Source organism: Varanus komodoensis, unplaced genomic scaffold, assembly GCF_004798865.1.
Source record: "Varanus komodoensis strain SLA01 unplaced genomic scaffold, ASM479886v1 scaffold18_3, whole genome shotgun sequence".
Classification (NCBI taxonomy): Eukaryota; Metazoa; Chordata; class Lepidosauria; order Squamata; family Varanidae; genus Varanus; species Varanus komodoensis.
In genome coordinates this window covers 12,593,406-12,609,754 of record NW_025335549.1, presented here as the reverse complement: position 1 = coordinate 12,609,754, position 16,349 = coordinate 12,593,406, and the positions used below count along the sequence as shown (strand labels likewise).

The following is a 16,349-nucleotide window of genomic DNA, read 5'->3' as shown; positions in this document are numbered from 1 at the left end:
TGATGCTCTCTGGATGAAGAGCACAGGCCCATTCGAAATACAGCCACTGCTCAGGTTGCTCTCTCTAACTCCACGGATTCGCTGCCACTAGAATACCCCATGCTTCAGTCCTTCGAACACTCACCCAGCCTCATCGGCCATTTCGTTCAGCAGCATATCCACTTGATTCTTTAAAGAGAAGAAAGCCAAACTAATTTAACACAGAGAAATCACAGTAACAAGGCATAACACAAAAATCACAGTGAAATAATAAAGCAGTTTTTGAACTTTGAGTTCTTTACCACAAGAGGGAGCTGCAAGCATTCACACAGCAAAATGATCTGTTGAGACACTGTTTAGAAATACTTTAAAACTTATTCTCTGTAAGTGTATGTACAGTAGCATGGGAGCAAACCCAACTGAATTCAGCAGGAATTATGTATGAACAGACATGCTAAGGACTACACTCAAATATTTCAAAATAAATCATAGTCCCAGCAGCTTTTCTTAGAAATTTTGTTTCACGGGGCCAAGGAAAGATGACACTGGGCACAACTAATCTGTCTTAATGGGGGCTTACTTGTGGTGTTGTTAGCGTAGTGGTATTACTCATCGTGTCTTCCATCTGTGCTGTCTGAACATCTAAGGTTTCAAACTGCTGTTCAAATTTGTCCATCAAGGCAGAGATCTGAGGTAAGCAATGGGAACAAGCCAGTAATGAAAAATGTGAAATGTGCCGAGTTAGTAACAGAGGATAAAATGTTAGCATCTGAAATCATGAGCTTACCTTTTCTAAGTTCATACTCTTCAATGTAGCATCCATAGATTTAACTACTCCAGCCATTGACTTTGTCACCTAGAAGAGAATATATATACACTTATCTAAAAACCACATGTTGATTATGTATTATATATGTACTTAGAGCAGAGTAGAAGTTTATGGCAGGAAAGTAGCATTAAAATAACATAACCTTGAACTTCACAGTACTGATTAGTATTACAGCCTCTTAAGCAAACATGAAGAATATATTCTTAAGAAAGAAATATGACATTCTTCAGAATTTTTTCTCATTACAAAGAAGCATATGGCAAATATCCGTGGATCTGCCTTGCCCAGGCCATCCAATGGAAAGAAGGAACACACAGAAGATGAGTTACACTAAGCCAGGCAATTAGTCCCTCAAGCTCAGAACTGTTCACAATAATCAAGAGCAGCTCATGGTTCGGGGCCGGCTATCTCAGCCCTCCAGGGACTCATGCCAGGGACTGAACCTGAGGACTTCTGCATGCAAAAAAGCACACAGCTCCCCCAGAGTTATGGCCCTTCCCCCTAGTGTTATGAGCAACATAAAAAGGATTTTGGGGGTACACTGTGTTGCCAGCCAGACCCCAAGGACACTGCTTACCTTGCCCATAGTCACTGCTGTCTGGACCCTCGCTGCAACAGCATCCACCCGGGCACTCATGCGCAAGAAGTTGATTGCTTGATTCTTTTGCCGGATTGCATTTTCTGCATGTATTCTTGCAACTTCGGTATTACCCTTCTGAATTGCCTTTTATTTTACAAACACGGGAAAAAAAGCAGAACCTCAGCTTTAAAGGGGCATTAGCTAATCTTACCGTTCAACAAGCATACACTTTCAAATCCTGGTAGACATGCAGGGCAGTAAGCGGGACAATGGCAAACTGTGACCATGTGTTGCTTCATTCCACCACCACCCCCAATTTTAAAAAAATGGAAAATAGCTGCTTTGCAACCCAAATGAGAATTAATGCTCACCTACTATCCACAGATAGTACAGAGTGGTGATGCTGAGATGCTGTAAGCTAACCTGAAAAACTAAATTATTTTTGCATTGATTTTAACGTGAGTATATCATATGCAGAAACAGTATTATCACCAGTATTGCATATTAACTTTCTAATGTTACAGCAAATCATCTGGTTACATGATACCAAACCGAGTGCAAGAAAAATGGCCAACTTCTTATTCTCTCACCTTCTTAATTTTAGCTTTTTCAATCTTTTCTTCTTTATCACATTTTTTGGCATTTCTGCTCAGCTCTTTGGCAGCAAATTTCAAGTTAAACAGGTGTTCTATCATTCTAGTTAAGGATTATGTTCAACAAGTGATGCTTGCACTGCTGACAGCATTAAGTCTAAAGACAGGGTCAAAAATGTTTATCCATCAATACTGAGTAGTAATACTGAGTAGTAAACACTCCAGTAAGTGTTTTGACTACTCGAAGCAAGTGCTGTACACTGGAGTACCTCCTGGCCCCAAAGCTTGGGGGAGACAGGAGGAGGTAAAAAGTAAAAGTACATTAAATAAAGTACATTTAATCTACATTAACATATACTTCCTCAATATAAAACAGCCTCTGACACTCCACATACTTATTTTTATATTCTTCAGGCAGAAAGCATAGTCGTCAATGCCTTGCTCTCTCTCCCTTCCTGCCCTAAAAAGGGCTGATTAATTTACTTCTATTGAAAATATTTTTTTATTTGTATGCTACCCAATCAGCCATAAGGTTCTCTAAGCAGCTAACAATATAATCTATACAACAATACAAAACAATTTGCTATTGCGATGAAGCCAATAATAACAGCAGAGTCAATAATAAACAAAAGTAAAGAAACAATTACTAAAGCTAAAACAGAATGAAGCAAGAGGGGGATACAACACATTGAACTGATTAAAACAACCAATCGTCATCATCATCTTCATCATCATCCTGCTCTCATGGAGTACAGTCCACTTTGTCAGGTGCATCAAATGTATCTGCAGTCTACCAAACACATCACAATGCATACACAGGTACATAGAAAAGCTAGGAAGACTGCATTGTTTCCAGTTGCTCTTATGTACATGCAATGCACTTGCTGTGACTGCCACTGTTTATCATTCCTTTCTCGGTACTCACACACACCCCTAGATATACTAGGTAACTGTCATTGGACTGTAATGCTTCACTAAGTTCACAAAAGCAAATGAGACAATAAACTTGCAAGCTATTAAAGGTGCCACCATAAAGGCTTTTCTTTATCAAGTAACACCAGGGAGCCTTGATTGAGGGCTGGGGAACCCCAGGTTCAAAGCACCATTCAGTAGCAAAGATCACTGGGTGACCTCTGGCCATCCGAAACTATCTCACAGGGTTGTTGCCAGAACAAGGAGCCTGACTGACACAACCTCCAACTGCTGAAAGGCAGGAAATAAATACACAAATAATAAATCTGGCAGGAATGCCCCACGGCCCTCTAAACTTCAGCCTGCAGCTCTCATCAGTCATAGCTGGCATAGCCAATGGCGAGGAATGCCAGGAGCTGAAGCCAAAACTTCTGGAGGACCGTAAGTTGTGAGACCCTGAAATAAATCACAAACTTTGAAAGGCAATTCACCATAACCCATTGGCAGTTGATCCCAATAAGCCTCCCCATCACTCACTCCAAGGCAGATTTCTGCAACTAGAAGGCCCCCAGGTGTTTTGGACAACTCCCTGAATCCCGTGCTTGCTGGGGCTGACGGGAGTGGTCATCCAAGGGGCGCCAGGCTGGGGAAAGCAGCACTAAGGCAGGTGCTGCAAGGGCAAGGAGACCCCCCACCGACTCCTGTCCCCCCAGGAGAGGCACAGCGGATCGCAAGGCTGCTCTTACGCCCTGCCCGCTGGCGGCGCCCCAGCAGCTCCCCGCGGGGGGGGGGGAGCGCCCCGAGCTGGCCACGCCCACCCACGGCAAACCAGGGGGCGGGGCTTCGTTGTCCCCCTTAACCGCCTCGGCGCCCCGCCCCTCCCCTCCGCTCTCCCTCAGCAGGCACCGTCGTTAAGGATACTCTCCATATTGGACATGGCGGCGCTCGAGGCCGGGCCCCGTCGAGCGAGAGTGGGATGCGGCGCTGGCGTCGCTCCGGCTCCGCGGCGGGTTGTTTTTCCTCGGAGAGACGCGCTTCCTGCTTCCTCCTCCGCCCAGCGAGCCCGAGTTCCCGCCCCGGCATCCTGTCACGCGGTCAGGGGCGGGGCGCACTGACCAGGAAGGAGGGGAGCAGCAACCCAGGCCCGAAGGAGGCAAGCTGCGCATGCGTGCACGGCCCTGGCCAATGAAAGCGCGGCCTCCGGAAGACGCTCCCTGGTCAGCGGCGAATCCCATTCGCAAGCGGACATCTTTTTTTTTCGTCTCCCAGCCAATGGGGTTTTTCTTCCGGCTGGTGGCGTCTCCTCGCTGGGAGGGGCCCTGTTTGTTTTGATTGCACCGTTCCGTCACTGCCCTCTACAGGCAAGTATGGGCAACTACAGCCTCAAAGACTTGTTCTCACGGGTGTGGGGGGGTTAAATTACAGTTCCCATCATTCCTTATACTTGGCCTTACTAGCTGGGTCTCCCGGGAGCGCTAATCCAGCAATTTGGAGTGAGAGTCTCTCTCTCTCTCTCTTTTTTTTTTTTTTTTTTGTAATGTAGGCACGAAACTGTCCGAGGGGTATCGTATCGAGAAAGCTCCCGCATATAATGAAATGCAATTTGATTCATTTTCATTTGGTTTATTGCATTTTATACCATCCCGATAGCCGAAGCTCTGTGGGCACTTTACAAAGATCCAGATCTTAAGTACATTATGAAAAGTTGCCCCTCTTTCCTCCATCCTCTCATTGCTCAAGATGTTAACACGCCAGGACCATTTCCCTGGGCAGGGAACCTCGCAGAATTGCAGCACAATCCTATACATGTTTACTGGGGAATACATCCCACTGTGTTCGACGGGGCATACTTTCTCATGAATGTGTAGGATTTCCACCTGACCTATCATTTTAATTTGTTTAAAATAAGACGGGTTGGACTGCAATGTCCATCATTCCCAGACGGCTTGGCCATGGGTCATACTAGTTGGGAACGGTAGGATAGCAGGACTTTTTCCAGTCTAGCCGTGCGTAGGATTGAGTCTTGAGTAGCCTTTTCAGACAGTAGCCCCGGGGACGGGCAGGAAATAGGAAGTTAGCAGATGGATTTGGAACCTTGGCTGGCTTTCAGAGATGAATCAGATCGTTTTACTGAGCATCACACGTCACGGAGCGTTCCCGACAGCTGCTTTGCTGCAGAAGAAATGCGCCAATCTCATTCATTCCGGGACGAAAGCAACGCGGAGGGCTCGCCCCACACCGTCTATGGCTTGCTGCGGCACAAGCCAAAGTCACAAGCACGACCGATATCACGGAGGCTATCATACGCACGACGCGGAGCCCATCTCATTGGGCAATCTGCAACCTTGAATTGACGATGAGGTTAGGAGGTGTAAATCCCCCGGTGGTTTTACTCACCGTTCCCTGGCACTCGCTAAAGGTGCAAGGGATAGCTTCCCTAGGAGACAAGCCTTTCCCTATTTGTCTGTAAATAAGCATTTAGAACAATGGGACTTAGCTCTGTGGAGCCATGTATAGAATTAAAATGCGTAGGATTTGCCCTACGAGGGGCACACGGCTGCTTAATCAAATTACCCTGAAAGTTCAGTTTTGCTCATGAGTGGTAGGACGGGTGGGGGGGAAGCCAAAGGAATGCGGAATGTTGTCGTTCAACACCGAATGTCACCTCTTCATTTTTATCTCTGTAGGGAGGTCGTGGATTTTGAATGAACGAATGGGCAGCTCTCCTCCTTCCCGGATGGCTGCGTCGCCCCCCGTCGCCCGCGATGGCGTTCGCAGCGAGCTGAGTGGCTAGCGACCGGGGACTGTTTTGCATGGCGCTCGGTGATAGGCTGGGAGGACGGAGCCGCGGGGGGAGCGCGCGCTTTCGAATACAATCCGAGCAGTTTGGTGCGTCTCTTTGGCGAGCGCATCATGGCCGAGCCGCTGGATCCCGCGCAGGCGGAGCAGTACCGGAGGTAAAGCAGCAGGGGCGGGTGGATTTGCTTCCAAGGTTGCGAAGGAGTCGAAGTTTTTATTTATATATATTTTCTTTGTTAGGGTATTTCTATCCCGTCCATTACGGTTCCACTCTGGACGGCTTGCAGTGTAAACCTTCTTGCAATAGAAACCTATATAAATAAGCTGCAACTTCTTATAATATAGAAGTTGTAGGTTATTCTCCCGTTGGTTCTCTATGCTGTTTCCGTGGGAAAATTCTAACTTTCCCTCTGGCCTGGATCCGGAATTGCATGGAGCAAAATCAAGGGGGCAGGCTGCTAAGGCTGCATTGATTTAAGTGGGTCTACTCTAAGCAGGATGAGAAGTTTAGATCCAGGCTGGAAGAGTTTGCCAAAGGCCGTAGCTTGACTGGTTTGGGACTCAGGGTGTTCTTGGTCAAGGCCAGAAGTGAAAAAGGGGTCCAAGGGTGCCATCCCATATACACTGAATAAGGAATAGAATAATTGTCTTGAGAGACATCTGTTAGAGCAGGGGTCTCAAACCCGCGACCCACGGGCCAATTGCCGGGATGGACGGGGCACAGGGGAGGGGTCCTGCGGCCTTCAAAGCGCCGGCGGCGCCCGGGCCGGCCGTGGGATGAGCGGCCCACCACCACCACCGCGGTGGTGGAATACTTGCTGCGGCCCAGCCTCACCCAGACTATCCTTCCAGCGGCCCCCAGGTAAGTTGAGTTTGAGACCCCTATGTTAGAGACGGCTCTCCCCTGTGAACCTGCAGTGTATACAGATGTTGATCTATTAGCATAAAAATCAATTATACTTCTATTTAGAACAACCAAAATATCATAAATTGTGTTCTTGTTTTTTTAACTGATTTATACCCTGCCTTTCTACCAAAAAATTGGCACTCGTGGCAGCTTCTTCAGGCTTGTAGTAGAGTAGAAGTGTGGGAAGGAGAAAGAATGCTGAGCACAGGGGTAGATACTCCAACATCTGCACTTTGTAACATTCCTACAGTGGAGGAGTGAGCAGACTTGCAGCACAATTCTGTGCATTTCTATTCTGAAACAAATCCCATTGCAGTCCGGTAAGCAGAACTGCAGCCCTAATCCATCTTCTTCAACCCCGGTGCTCTCTGTCTGTGTCAGACTACAATTCTCATCATCTCTAGTCAGTGGTCATGAGATGAGTGGTTCTTGCTCCTCCTCCGCTCTTCTCCATTTTATTCTCTGAGACTGTCCATGCCAATTTCATTGTACAAGCAGAACTGACTGCTTGCATAAGGCAGATGACCAGTTCTGGAGCAACATCAAGCAAGTGAAATGCTCTGCCTGCCTCCTAGAAAACAGCATTTCCATGCACTTCAGAGTTCCCCCTAGCAAGAGTTCATTCTCCCTGGGATAAGTTGTAGTAGACCTTCTTCGTGCTTCGCAAAGAGAACCAGCAGAAAGGATTCTGCGGGGTGTAAGCTCCCCAGTGGATTCTGCCTCGAAACTGTAAAACCCCATACTCACTGTTGACCTTTGCTTAGCAGTGGCTTTGTAGGATGATAAAATGTCATCTTGGGAAACATACTTTTTGTGACTCAGCTGCTGTAGAAGGATTTGCTGTTTGTTTTGTTAAATAATGACTCCTAGCTTCCGAGGGGCCTCCTTCATTCATGGAAGCCTGCCTGAGATGATAATCTGTGTTCCCTCTCTGATTTGACATTAACACAAAGACAGTACTGATAACACAGTAGGAGTTACATCGAGTTTTAGCCTAACTTATGTCCCATTCATTTCAGTGGGTTGACTTAAGTGAGGAAGGGACACTTGTTTATCCTGTTTTTTCTGATGACATTTTGTTTTCTAATGTGAACCATTTTGGGGGTTTGGAATGTGAAGTGGTTTGTAAATTCTGAAATAAAAGCATACATAGGGCTAACGTTGGACTGGAGTCAAAGTGGTTTGGACAGCTCCTGGCACCGCCAATGGCAAATCGTTGTGCAAGTCTTCTGACTTCTTTCTTTCTGGATTTCTGCAGAAAGAGAAAAGGGGGAAGAAACAATGAGGGAAACATAAGAGAATAAAGGTAACAGCTGGACTGATAAGATGCCACAAATGCAATGAGCTAGTGTGGTGTAGTGGTTAAGAGTGTGGGCATGGGACTCGGGCAATCCAGGTTCGAGTCCCCGCTCAGCCATGGAGCCAACTGGGTGACTTTGGGACAGACACAGACTCTCAGCCCAACCTACCTCAAAGGGTTGTTTTGAAGATAAAATGGACAGGAGGAGGAGGAAGATTGTAAGCTGCTTTGAATTCCTGTCAAAAAAAAGAGTGGGAAAAGAGAGCCAGTGTGGTGTGGTGGTTCAGAGCATGGGCCTGGGACTCAGGCGATCCGGGTTTGAGTCCCCGTTCGGCCATGGAGCCCACTGGGTGACTTTGGGCCAGTCACAGACTCTCAGCCCAACCTACCTCACAGGGCTGTTGTTGTGGGGATAAGATGGAGGAGGAGAATGATGTAAGCTGCTTTGAGCCCTTTGCAGGAAAAAAGGCAGGATATAAATCGCAAAATAAATAAATGACAGCATTCAGCTTTTGCCTGGAAGCACCCACCCGTCATGGTGGAACCATACTAGCAGAATCCTCCCTTGGGGGGCTCCTATAGATCTCCTTGAATGTAGTCAGGTGTTTAAAGTCTTTTTAATTCTGTAGGGCTTTTCATAATTAACATGGCCTGTTTTTATGCTTGCTTCTTTGAATTTTAATACAGCTGGCTTTTTTAAAAAATCTGTCTTTGCTATTTGGGTTTTTGCAAGCTGCTGCGACTTTTCCTTTGCTTTTGTTTGCTCTAGCCTTGGATTGGTTTTGCTGGCAATTTCTGACTTGGTGAACTACATTATATGTTACAGCTACGTGTGCCAAGCAAAGCAGGAAGCCAGAAATGGGAAACTGGAAGAATCTATCAGACTGTTCCGGCAGGCCTTTGAAATCCATCCCAGTGAAAAGCTGAAGTCGAATATAAGAAAACTAGAGGAGGCATTGGCTTCGCTAGCACTGGATCAGGAAGAGGATGGCTTTGTGGACGTGTGTCAGAGTGGACTCCTGTTGTATGGCGAAATGCATGATAAACTGTTTGGATATCAGAGAGAAGGGGTTGCCTTTCTATATAGTTTATACCGGGATGGAAGGAGAGGCGGCATCCTGGCAGATGACATGGGCCTGGGCAAAACAGTTCAGATCATTGCTTTCCTCTCGGGTATGTTTGATGCAGAACGCATCCAGTCTGTGCTGCTAATCATGCCAACCACCCTTGTTAACAACTGGATGAAGGAGTTTGCCAAGTGGACCCCGGGACTCCGGATAAAACCCTTTTATGGGGCCTGCAAGACTGAACGCACCAGGAATCTAGAAAGGATCCAGAGGAAGAATGGAGTCTTGCTTACAACGTACCAGATGCTGCTGAACAATTGGCAGCAGCTCTCCAGTTATGCTGGAAAGGAGTTTGTCTGGGACTATGTCATTCTCGATGAAGCGCATAAAATTAAAACCCCATCGGCCAAAACCACAAAGGCTGTGCATGCCATCCCTTCCAAAAACCGCATCCTTCTCACAGGGACACCAATCCAAAACAACCTAAAAGAACTGTGGTCTCTTTTTGACTTCGCTTGTCAAGGGATGCTTCTAGGCACCATGAAAACCTTCAAGATGGAATATGAAAATCCTATCACAAGAGCTAGAGCAAAGGATGCAACCCCAGGGGAGAAGGCACTGGGGCTTAAGATCTCAGAAAGCCTGATGTCCATCATCAAGCCATATTTCCTAAGACGGAGTAAAGATGAACTACAGAAGAAAGTTAAGCATGAACTCAAAAGCAATCTCCTTGAAGAGCCAAGTAACGATACTCCTCCTGCAATGCCCTCTCTTCCCAGAAAGAATGACTTTATTGTGTGGCTGTATTTAACACCCATTCAAGAAGAAATATATAGGAATTTTCTGTCACTGGATCATATAAAGGAGTTGTTGATGACTACAAGGTCCCCGTTGGCTGAGCTGAATGTTCTGAAGAAGGTCTGCGACCACCCCAGGCTGTTGTCAGCGCGGGCATGTCAGCAGCTTGGTCTGGAAACATCCGATCCTGACAGGGCAGGTGATGGTGAAAATGCAGCTGGTGAGCTCTGGAGCACAAAAAGAAGTATTGAACATATTTCTGATGAGGTTCTGATAGAGGAGTCTGGAAAGCTACAGTTCCTTATGGCCCTGCTGGAGAGACTGCGGGAAGAGGGGCACAGAACCCTGGTGTTTTCCCAGTCAAGAAAAATGCTGGATATTATAGAGCACCTCTTAACTCTCAAGCGCTTCAGACTCATGCGCATTGATGGAACAGTGACTCATTTGGAGGAACGGGAAAAGCGGATTGGTGTGTTCCAGAAGAATAGAGACTATTCCATCTTTTTGCTTACTACTCAAGTTGGAGGGGTTGGTTTAACATTAACAGCTGCCACTAGGGTGGTGATCTTTGATCCCAGCTGGAATCCAGCTACGGATGCTCAAGCTGTCGATAGAGCTTACAGAATTGGGCAAAAGAACAATGTTGTGATTTACCGGCTAATCACCTGTGGTACAGTGGAAGAAAAAATCTATAGAAGGCAAGTCTTTAAAGACTCACTAATACGGCAAAGCACGGGGGACAATAGGAACCCATACAGATATTTCACTCAGCAAGAACTACGAGAGCTCTTTACACTGGGAGATACTCAAAGCTCAGCAACCCAACTCCAGTTGCAATCCTTGCATGCCAACCAAAGAAAGACAGACTCTCAGCTGGATGAACACATTGCGTACCTCTATTCGCTTAACATATTTGGCATTTCAGACCATGACTTGATATACACACAAGAAAAAATTCATGAAGATGAAGCAGAAGATGAAGAAGCCCGCCAGTACATTAAAGGTAGGGTACAGAAGGCCCAAGAACTGGTACAGCTAGAATCCCAAGTGAAAGACCAAGGGATGGGATACATCAAAAACATGACTGAAGGAGCCTGGCTGAGAGAAATGCAATCTTCTACCCAGCCAAAGAAAAAGCCACCAAAGCCTTCTCCAAAGAGTAATCTTATCTCACCTGTATCTGTTGAACCCACTAAGAATGATGAGTTTGTCAACCTTGTATCTGATGATGATAACACACAAGATATTGTCAATGTGAGCTCTAGAATGACAAGTCTAGTCATTGAGGATGTGGAAGATGTGCAAATGCTTCAAAATATATCTAATATAGATCCATCACTGTCCAAGAATGAATGTGATCCAGAGAGGATGCAAGAATACAAGCAGAAACATGATCTAAGCAAAAGATCTCCTTTTCCTCACGCTCACGCATTGTCCAACAAGGAGAACTATAGTCCTGAATCTGAAGTGATGTCCTGTGATCTACCTGGTGAGGATGGGGATGATGAACAAGTGAACTGGAGCATCTCCCATACGGATGCATCACTTTCCAAGAGCAAAGAGCATAATAAACTAGCACAGCTACTAGAATATGAGCAGAAACACATTCCAAGCACTAGATCTTCTTTTCTGCAAGCTTCTCCTTTATGTAAAATGGAGAATCACAGTCCTGAATCCAAAATAGCCTCTTATCATTCAACCGGCAAGGCAAATAGCGTGTTTGACGATGTCCAAATGGAACTGCTGCAGCAGTCATTTGAACATGTTTCTGATGATGGTAAGCAACAAATCAAGAGTGAAACGTGCCTTGATGTTGCCACAAGCACACACACAGAGACGTGTGAAAGTAATGAACTAAAAGCCAAATCACCTTTTCCACTGCAGGCCAATAAAATGTCCTGGTTCAGTACAGACCAGAAATCTAGGATGAGTGGAATTATGCTAGAGGACGAGTCCTTCTCTGGTTCTTCCCCATACCAGGCTAATTTCAATCTTGCATTGGAAGAGTCTATGGAAGAACGTCAAGACATCTCAAAAACAGATGTGTCAGTGGAGTATATCGAAAATGAAGGATTTCAGTTAAAAGTGGACAGTAGTGGTAGCTCTTTGGCTCACTCTGGGGTAGGAGAAAACAGAGGCAGTGGAAGAATTGGGCCTAGCAAGAATATAATAGGATCTGCTATTTTGGATTCTTCTAACAACACACATGAGTCTTTGATGGACGATAGTGAGGTTTCTTTTCATTGTAAAAAGAAAACAGTGAGAAGAATAGTTTCAGATGAGGAAGAAGAAAATGTGGGTCTTGAAAATCTGGATGACATGCGTATAAAATCATATGATTTAAATAATTTGGATGAAATATGTATGTCAACACCAAAGTCTAACAGGCTTATAGCCAGTTTTTCTTTCTCTCCAAGGATAAAAGTTAGTGGAAGAAGATCAACTGCTTCTCGAAGATCCATTGTTAACATGGTACAAGATCAGTTGGAAGACATGAAAGAAACAGTGGAATCTGTCAATGACAACTCTCAAGAAATTTCTTTTCAAAAGGATTTTGATTCCAGGTCTACTTCTCTTTCAATGGAGCTGGAGGAGGAAACAGCAAGTGAAACTGCAGATTCTGGAAAGATGGCTTTCCTCCTTTCTGAATAAGCAGAGTCATGGAAAGGGCAAATCATTCTCTCAGAGGAGTCGGCTGTTCCTCCGGAGAAGATTTAACAGCAGCGTTCCTTGGTCTGGGCCAGGGACAGGCTGCCCTGCTTTGGCCTGCAGCTCCTACAGCTGCCATCAGCCCTAGTTAACATTGCCAATAGTGAGAGATGATGAGACTTGTGGGCCAAAATATGTGGAGGAACATATGTTACCTTTGGTGAAGAACTTTTCTACTGTTTGCACTTCCTTGGGTGGAAGACTGGGAGCAGAATCCAGAAGGAAAAACATGATTGCATTATTCAGATGTTAAAGGAATCCCTGTTTTTTGTACATGTTCAATGTTAATTACTTTAAAGTGTTATGTAACAGTTTTACAACCAATTGTTAGTATTGACAGACAATTGGAAGGTAAATATGTGCATTGTGAGAAATTTTATGTGTGTCTATATATCACCCCCTTCTCATACGCTTTTGGCAGTTTACAAGAAATTAAAATCAGTGATTAACACTAGTTAAAATAAAACCAATATGAAAACTAATCTGGGAAGGTCTGTTGAAAGAGATGCATCTCTAACTCCCTCTTAAAGGTGCTAATCTGGGATATCAGATGCAATTCTCCTGGCAGATCATTCCACTGCATAGGGGCAACCTCCGAGAAGGTCCTCTGGGACTTTAAGCTTACAGGAACAGACTTCAGGAGATTATCCTCAAAAGAACTTAGCTGGCAATGGTCCTCCAGAAGGTATATTGGACACATGAATCCATGGGTCCAAACCATGACGGGCTTTTACTCTGTCCAGCGATGTATTGGCAGCCAGTGCCACGACTTCAAGATAGGTGACAGTCTCTCCATGATGTCCCAGAGACCAGGCGGGCTGCCATACCCGCGTGGCAGGGGGCAGGGGGCAGTGCAGGCTGGATGAATAGGCATGGTGGGCCAGATCTGTCCCGCGGGCTGTCGTTTGAGGACCCATGCGCTAGAGTGACCAGAGCAGGCTCAACTCCATGAACTACTCTGAAACCAGTTTAAAATGGGTCCAGAAAATCGGTGTCACTCAGGACTGCCTGGAGCCAGAGAGATTGCTCTCTGTCACCTTGCAAATAGATGGCATGGTTGAGACTACCCTCAGGAGCTTGGCACTGCTGTTGAATGCCCAGTTGGCCAAAAAAACCATCGGGGGAATATTGGAGGTGGGGGGAGTGTGCAAAGGTGCTGCACCCCTGCCTTAAATATGTCCTTGCTTTGGTAGCAAAGAAGGGGATGTGCAAATGTTTCAAATAGAAACTCTCCAATAATAATAACACTTAAATCTGATATACTTTTCAGTGCCCATGCAAAATCTTTTTCTCCATATACAGTCTCATTCCTTCTTTTATTCTTCATTTAACAAGAAAACTTTCATGACTTTGGATATGCCTTGAAATGCTGGAAAGGGGGGTGCTTTAAGACATAGCAGCTTATCCTCCAGAAGTGGATACTGGGGATGCTGGGAGTTGTAGTACAACACATCTGGTGGGAGGGAGGCTGTTCTATAGGGAATACTTTGCACTGCCCCTTCGTTAGAAAATGGCTTGCTCTGGAAAATCCATGTGCTTGTCCAAAATGCACCAGAGTTTATTTTCATGCATTTCAAGGGTTGTGAGATGCCACACACAGTCCTGTAAGCAGAGATTCCTTAGCACTAATCCACCATCCTAGCTATGATCCCATTTTCCCCAAATGAAAGACCCTTGCAAGTCAAGAGCTAAAGTCACAACAACATGCAATACAGCTTACTAATAAAACAACCCCCCGCACACCTGATCCTGCCCAGAGAGCATTTCCTTTGCTTTGAAATTATAAATATAGAACCGATTAAAGTGGCTGCTTTCTCTCTTTGGACTGACTCATGTCTTGCTGACGTCATGCCTTGAAAGAGGCAGATATGCCTTGACGTCTCGGAAAGCTGCACAACTGCATCCCAGTCAGAAGTGATCCATCTTCCTGTTGTCACAAGCGGAGCCGATCAAGGCTGCACTCTCTGGCTTCAGCATCAGCACATCTTCATTGATTGCACAACGTTTATTTTTATATAGGGAAAGGCACTTGTTTGCCACAGTTTTCAGGGTCCACCAGCCCCCCCAGCCTGCAACACAGGGCCCATTGAAAGCAAACCTTTCCGCACATCCGTGAGGGTCATCTCAGGACTCCACTGAGAACCTTTCCTGAGCTGGGAGGAAATGTTGCTTCTGCAGCCACCAATGGTTGTAAATCACAGCACTTTGAAAGGCAAACATCTGTGTTGTAAGAAGTCTTCCTTGCTTGACCAGACATGGCTTTCTAGTAATGATCTGTTTTAATACAGGGCTCTGCTCTTTTTATGCCTTTATCTTTTATTGTTTAGATGTGGGTGGTATATAAATCCTATAATGAATGCATCTCTCATCTACAACCTGAAGTGGTACAGTCCAGGTCGAGCTTCACAGCATGCCATTTCCTCAGGAGTGTCCATTGGCACTGAATGAAAGAGGAAATGTTCTCTAAGAAGCCGTTTCCACTAGGGGAAACCTGACACGTCAAGGAAGTCCCTCATAAGGGCAAGTAAGGCACTAGCCCTGCTCGGCTCCCCCTTTCCCAGCAACTGGGAACTGGGGCTATTCCACCTCTCTAAAAGCAGAAGTTCCATCACATCGAAGCCGCCCTGAATTGCCATCGGCGGATCGAAGCTACTTTGAAAGCCGTGTATACGGGCACAGGGCAGCAAATTCCATCAATGAATTATGTCTTGTACAGAGACGTCTTTTCTTCGGTTTGTCCCGAATCTCTTGCCAACGGATCTTGTCCGAGCCCCACTTAAAAACAAAAAAGTCAAGCGAGACAGGCTGCTCAAACTAGGAGGCAACCAAGCCGAAGGGGCTCTTCCCCGCTCCCGCCCAAGCGAGATCGACCCGGCAGCGGCGAGGCGAGCGGAGCCGTGGGTTTCCCCTCGCCCGCTGCTTCGCCCGGGCTCCGTCCGCGCCCCCCGCGGACACAAAGCGCGGAGGAAGCCCCTCTCGCGGCCCCCCCCCCGTCAAAGTGTGTGACGCGGGGTTGCCATGGCCACTCTTTTACGCTACAAGCGCGGAGACGGGGGCGCGGGAGGCGGGCGGCGGGCGGGGAAGGACCGAGCGCATTTCAGCACCACCGCGGCGGCGGACAGCACCCGGCGCCGCGACTCCGCTCCGCGCTCCCCCTCCCCTCCCGCCCCGCTTTCGGGCGTCCCTCGCCCCGCGCCGCCCCCCGGGCCGCAGCGGGGACTGGCGGGTCCCGGGGCCCCTGTGCGCGTCGCTCTCGCCGCGCCCTCGCCGGCTCGGGCAGAGCCGCCCCGCGGGGAAGGCGCGCCAGGGCGCTGCGGGGCGCGCCTCCCCGCCCCCTCGCCGTCGGGCTTGCGGGAGTCCCGCCGACCGGGAGAGAGGAGACCCGAGCCGCCGATTCCGCGAGGCTGTCCCGGTGAGTGCGCGGCTCCGGACGGGCGGGGGGGAGCGGGTCGGGTCTTCCCTCCGTCGACGCGCTCGCTTCGGCCTTCGCGTGTTGCTGCTGCTGCTGCGCGTGGTGTTCAGGGCGCCGCTAGGAAGCTGGGGACACCGAGCTTTGGGAAGCAGCTCTCCACACTTTTGCAGCGAGCCTCTTGGACAACCTTCGCCCCACTTGGCGCCTTCCGGGATGCTTTTCTGGCGAGGGAGGGGAACTTTTTGGGGAGGGCTGGCAGCACCGAGTCGGAGCGACGCTGGTCTCGGAGAACAAGTTCTCCACTAGGTCGGCTGTGTTCGAGAGCTCCAGAGCCCTTCTGGAACCAGAGTTGCTGGTTCGGCTGCTTTCAAAATCCTCTGCTCCAGAACTTGCATCCCCCTGCATCCCAGCTCATTGGGTCATGCTCAGCTCCCACTTAAAATCAATGGGGTTGAAGTATACCT

General features: G+C 47.3%; 2 protein-coding genes across 3 annotated transcripts; one reads left to right on the top strand and one right to left on the bottom strand.

Moving 5' to 3' along the window:
* Nucleotides 1-6: 6 nt before the first annotated feature.
* CHMP1B (charged multivesicular body protein 1B) lies at nt 7-3,973 on the bottom strand. 2 transcript variants are annotated; one of them, XM_044427531.1, is made up of 6 exons: nt 3,815-3,973; nt 1,979-2,076; nt 1,386-1,532; nt 767-835; nt 560-667; nt 7-168 (listed from the first exon to the last, which is right to left on the bottom strand). In XM_044427531.1, the coding sequence occupies exons 1-6, from the start codon at nt 3,828-3,830 to the stop codon at nt 121-123; spliced, it is 486 nt and encodes a 161-aa protein (XP_044283466.1). In that variant the 5' UTR covers nt 3,831-3,973; the 3' UTR covers nt 7-120. The 2 variants fall into 2 exon arrangements, with proteins under 2 accessions (XP_044283466.1, XP_044283467.1); XM_044427532.1 differs by lacking the exon at nt 3,815-3,973 and having other exon boundaries at nt 1,979-2,083.
* Nucleotides 3,974-5,663: 1,690 nt separating this feature from the next.
* On the top strand, nt 5,664-12,908 carry LOC123022120 (DNA excision repair protein ERCC-6-like). Its single transcript, XM_044427545.1, has 2 exons — nt 5,664-5,850; nt 8,726-12,908. Exons 1-2 carry the CDS (start codon nt 5,807-5,809, stop codon nt 12,414-12,416), a joined length of 3,735 nt encoding a protein of 1,244 aa, XP_044283480.1. The 5' UTR covers nt 5,664-5,806; the 3' UTR covers nt 12,417-12,908.
* The last annotated feature ends 3,441 nt before the right edge of the window (nt 12,909-16,349 follow it).

Coding starts and splice junctions, on each gene's coding strand:
- CHMP1B (XM_044427531.1), bottom strand. Junction 1,533..1,978: donor AAAAAGCTAAAATTAAGAAG/GTGAGAGAATAA, acceptor GTAAAATAAAAG/GCAATTCAGAAGGGTAATAC. Junction 169..559: donor CTACGCTAACAACACCACAA/GTAAGCCCCCAT, acceptor TTCTCTTTAAAG/AATCAAGTGGATATGCTGCT.
- LOC123022120 (XM_044427545.1), top strand. CDS start 5,807: ATGGCCGAGCCGCTGGATCCCGCGCAGGCGGAGCAGTACCGGAG. Junction 5,851..8,725: donor CAGGCGGAGCAGTACCGGAG/GTAAAGCAGCAG, acceptor TATATGTTACAG/CTACGTGTGCCAAGCAAAGC.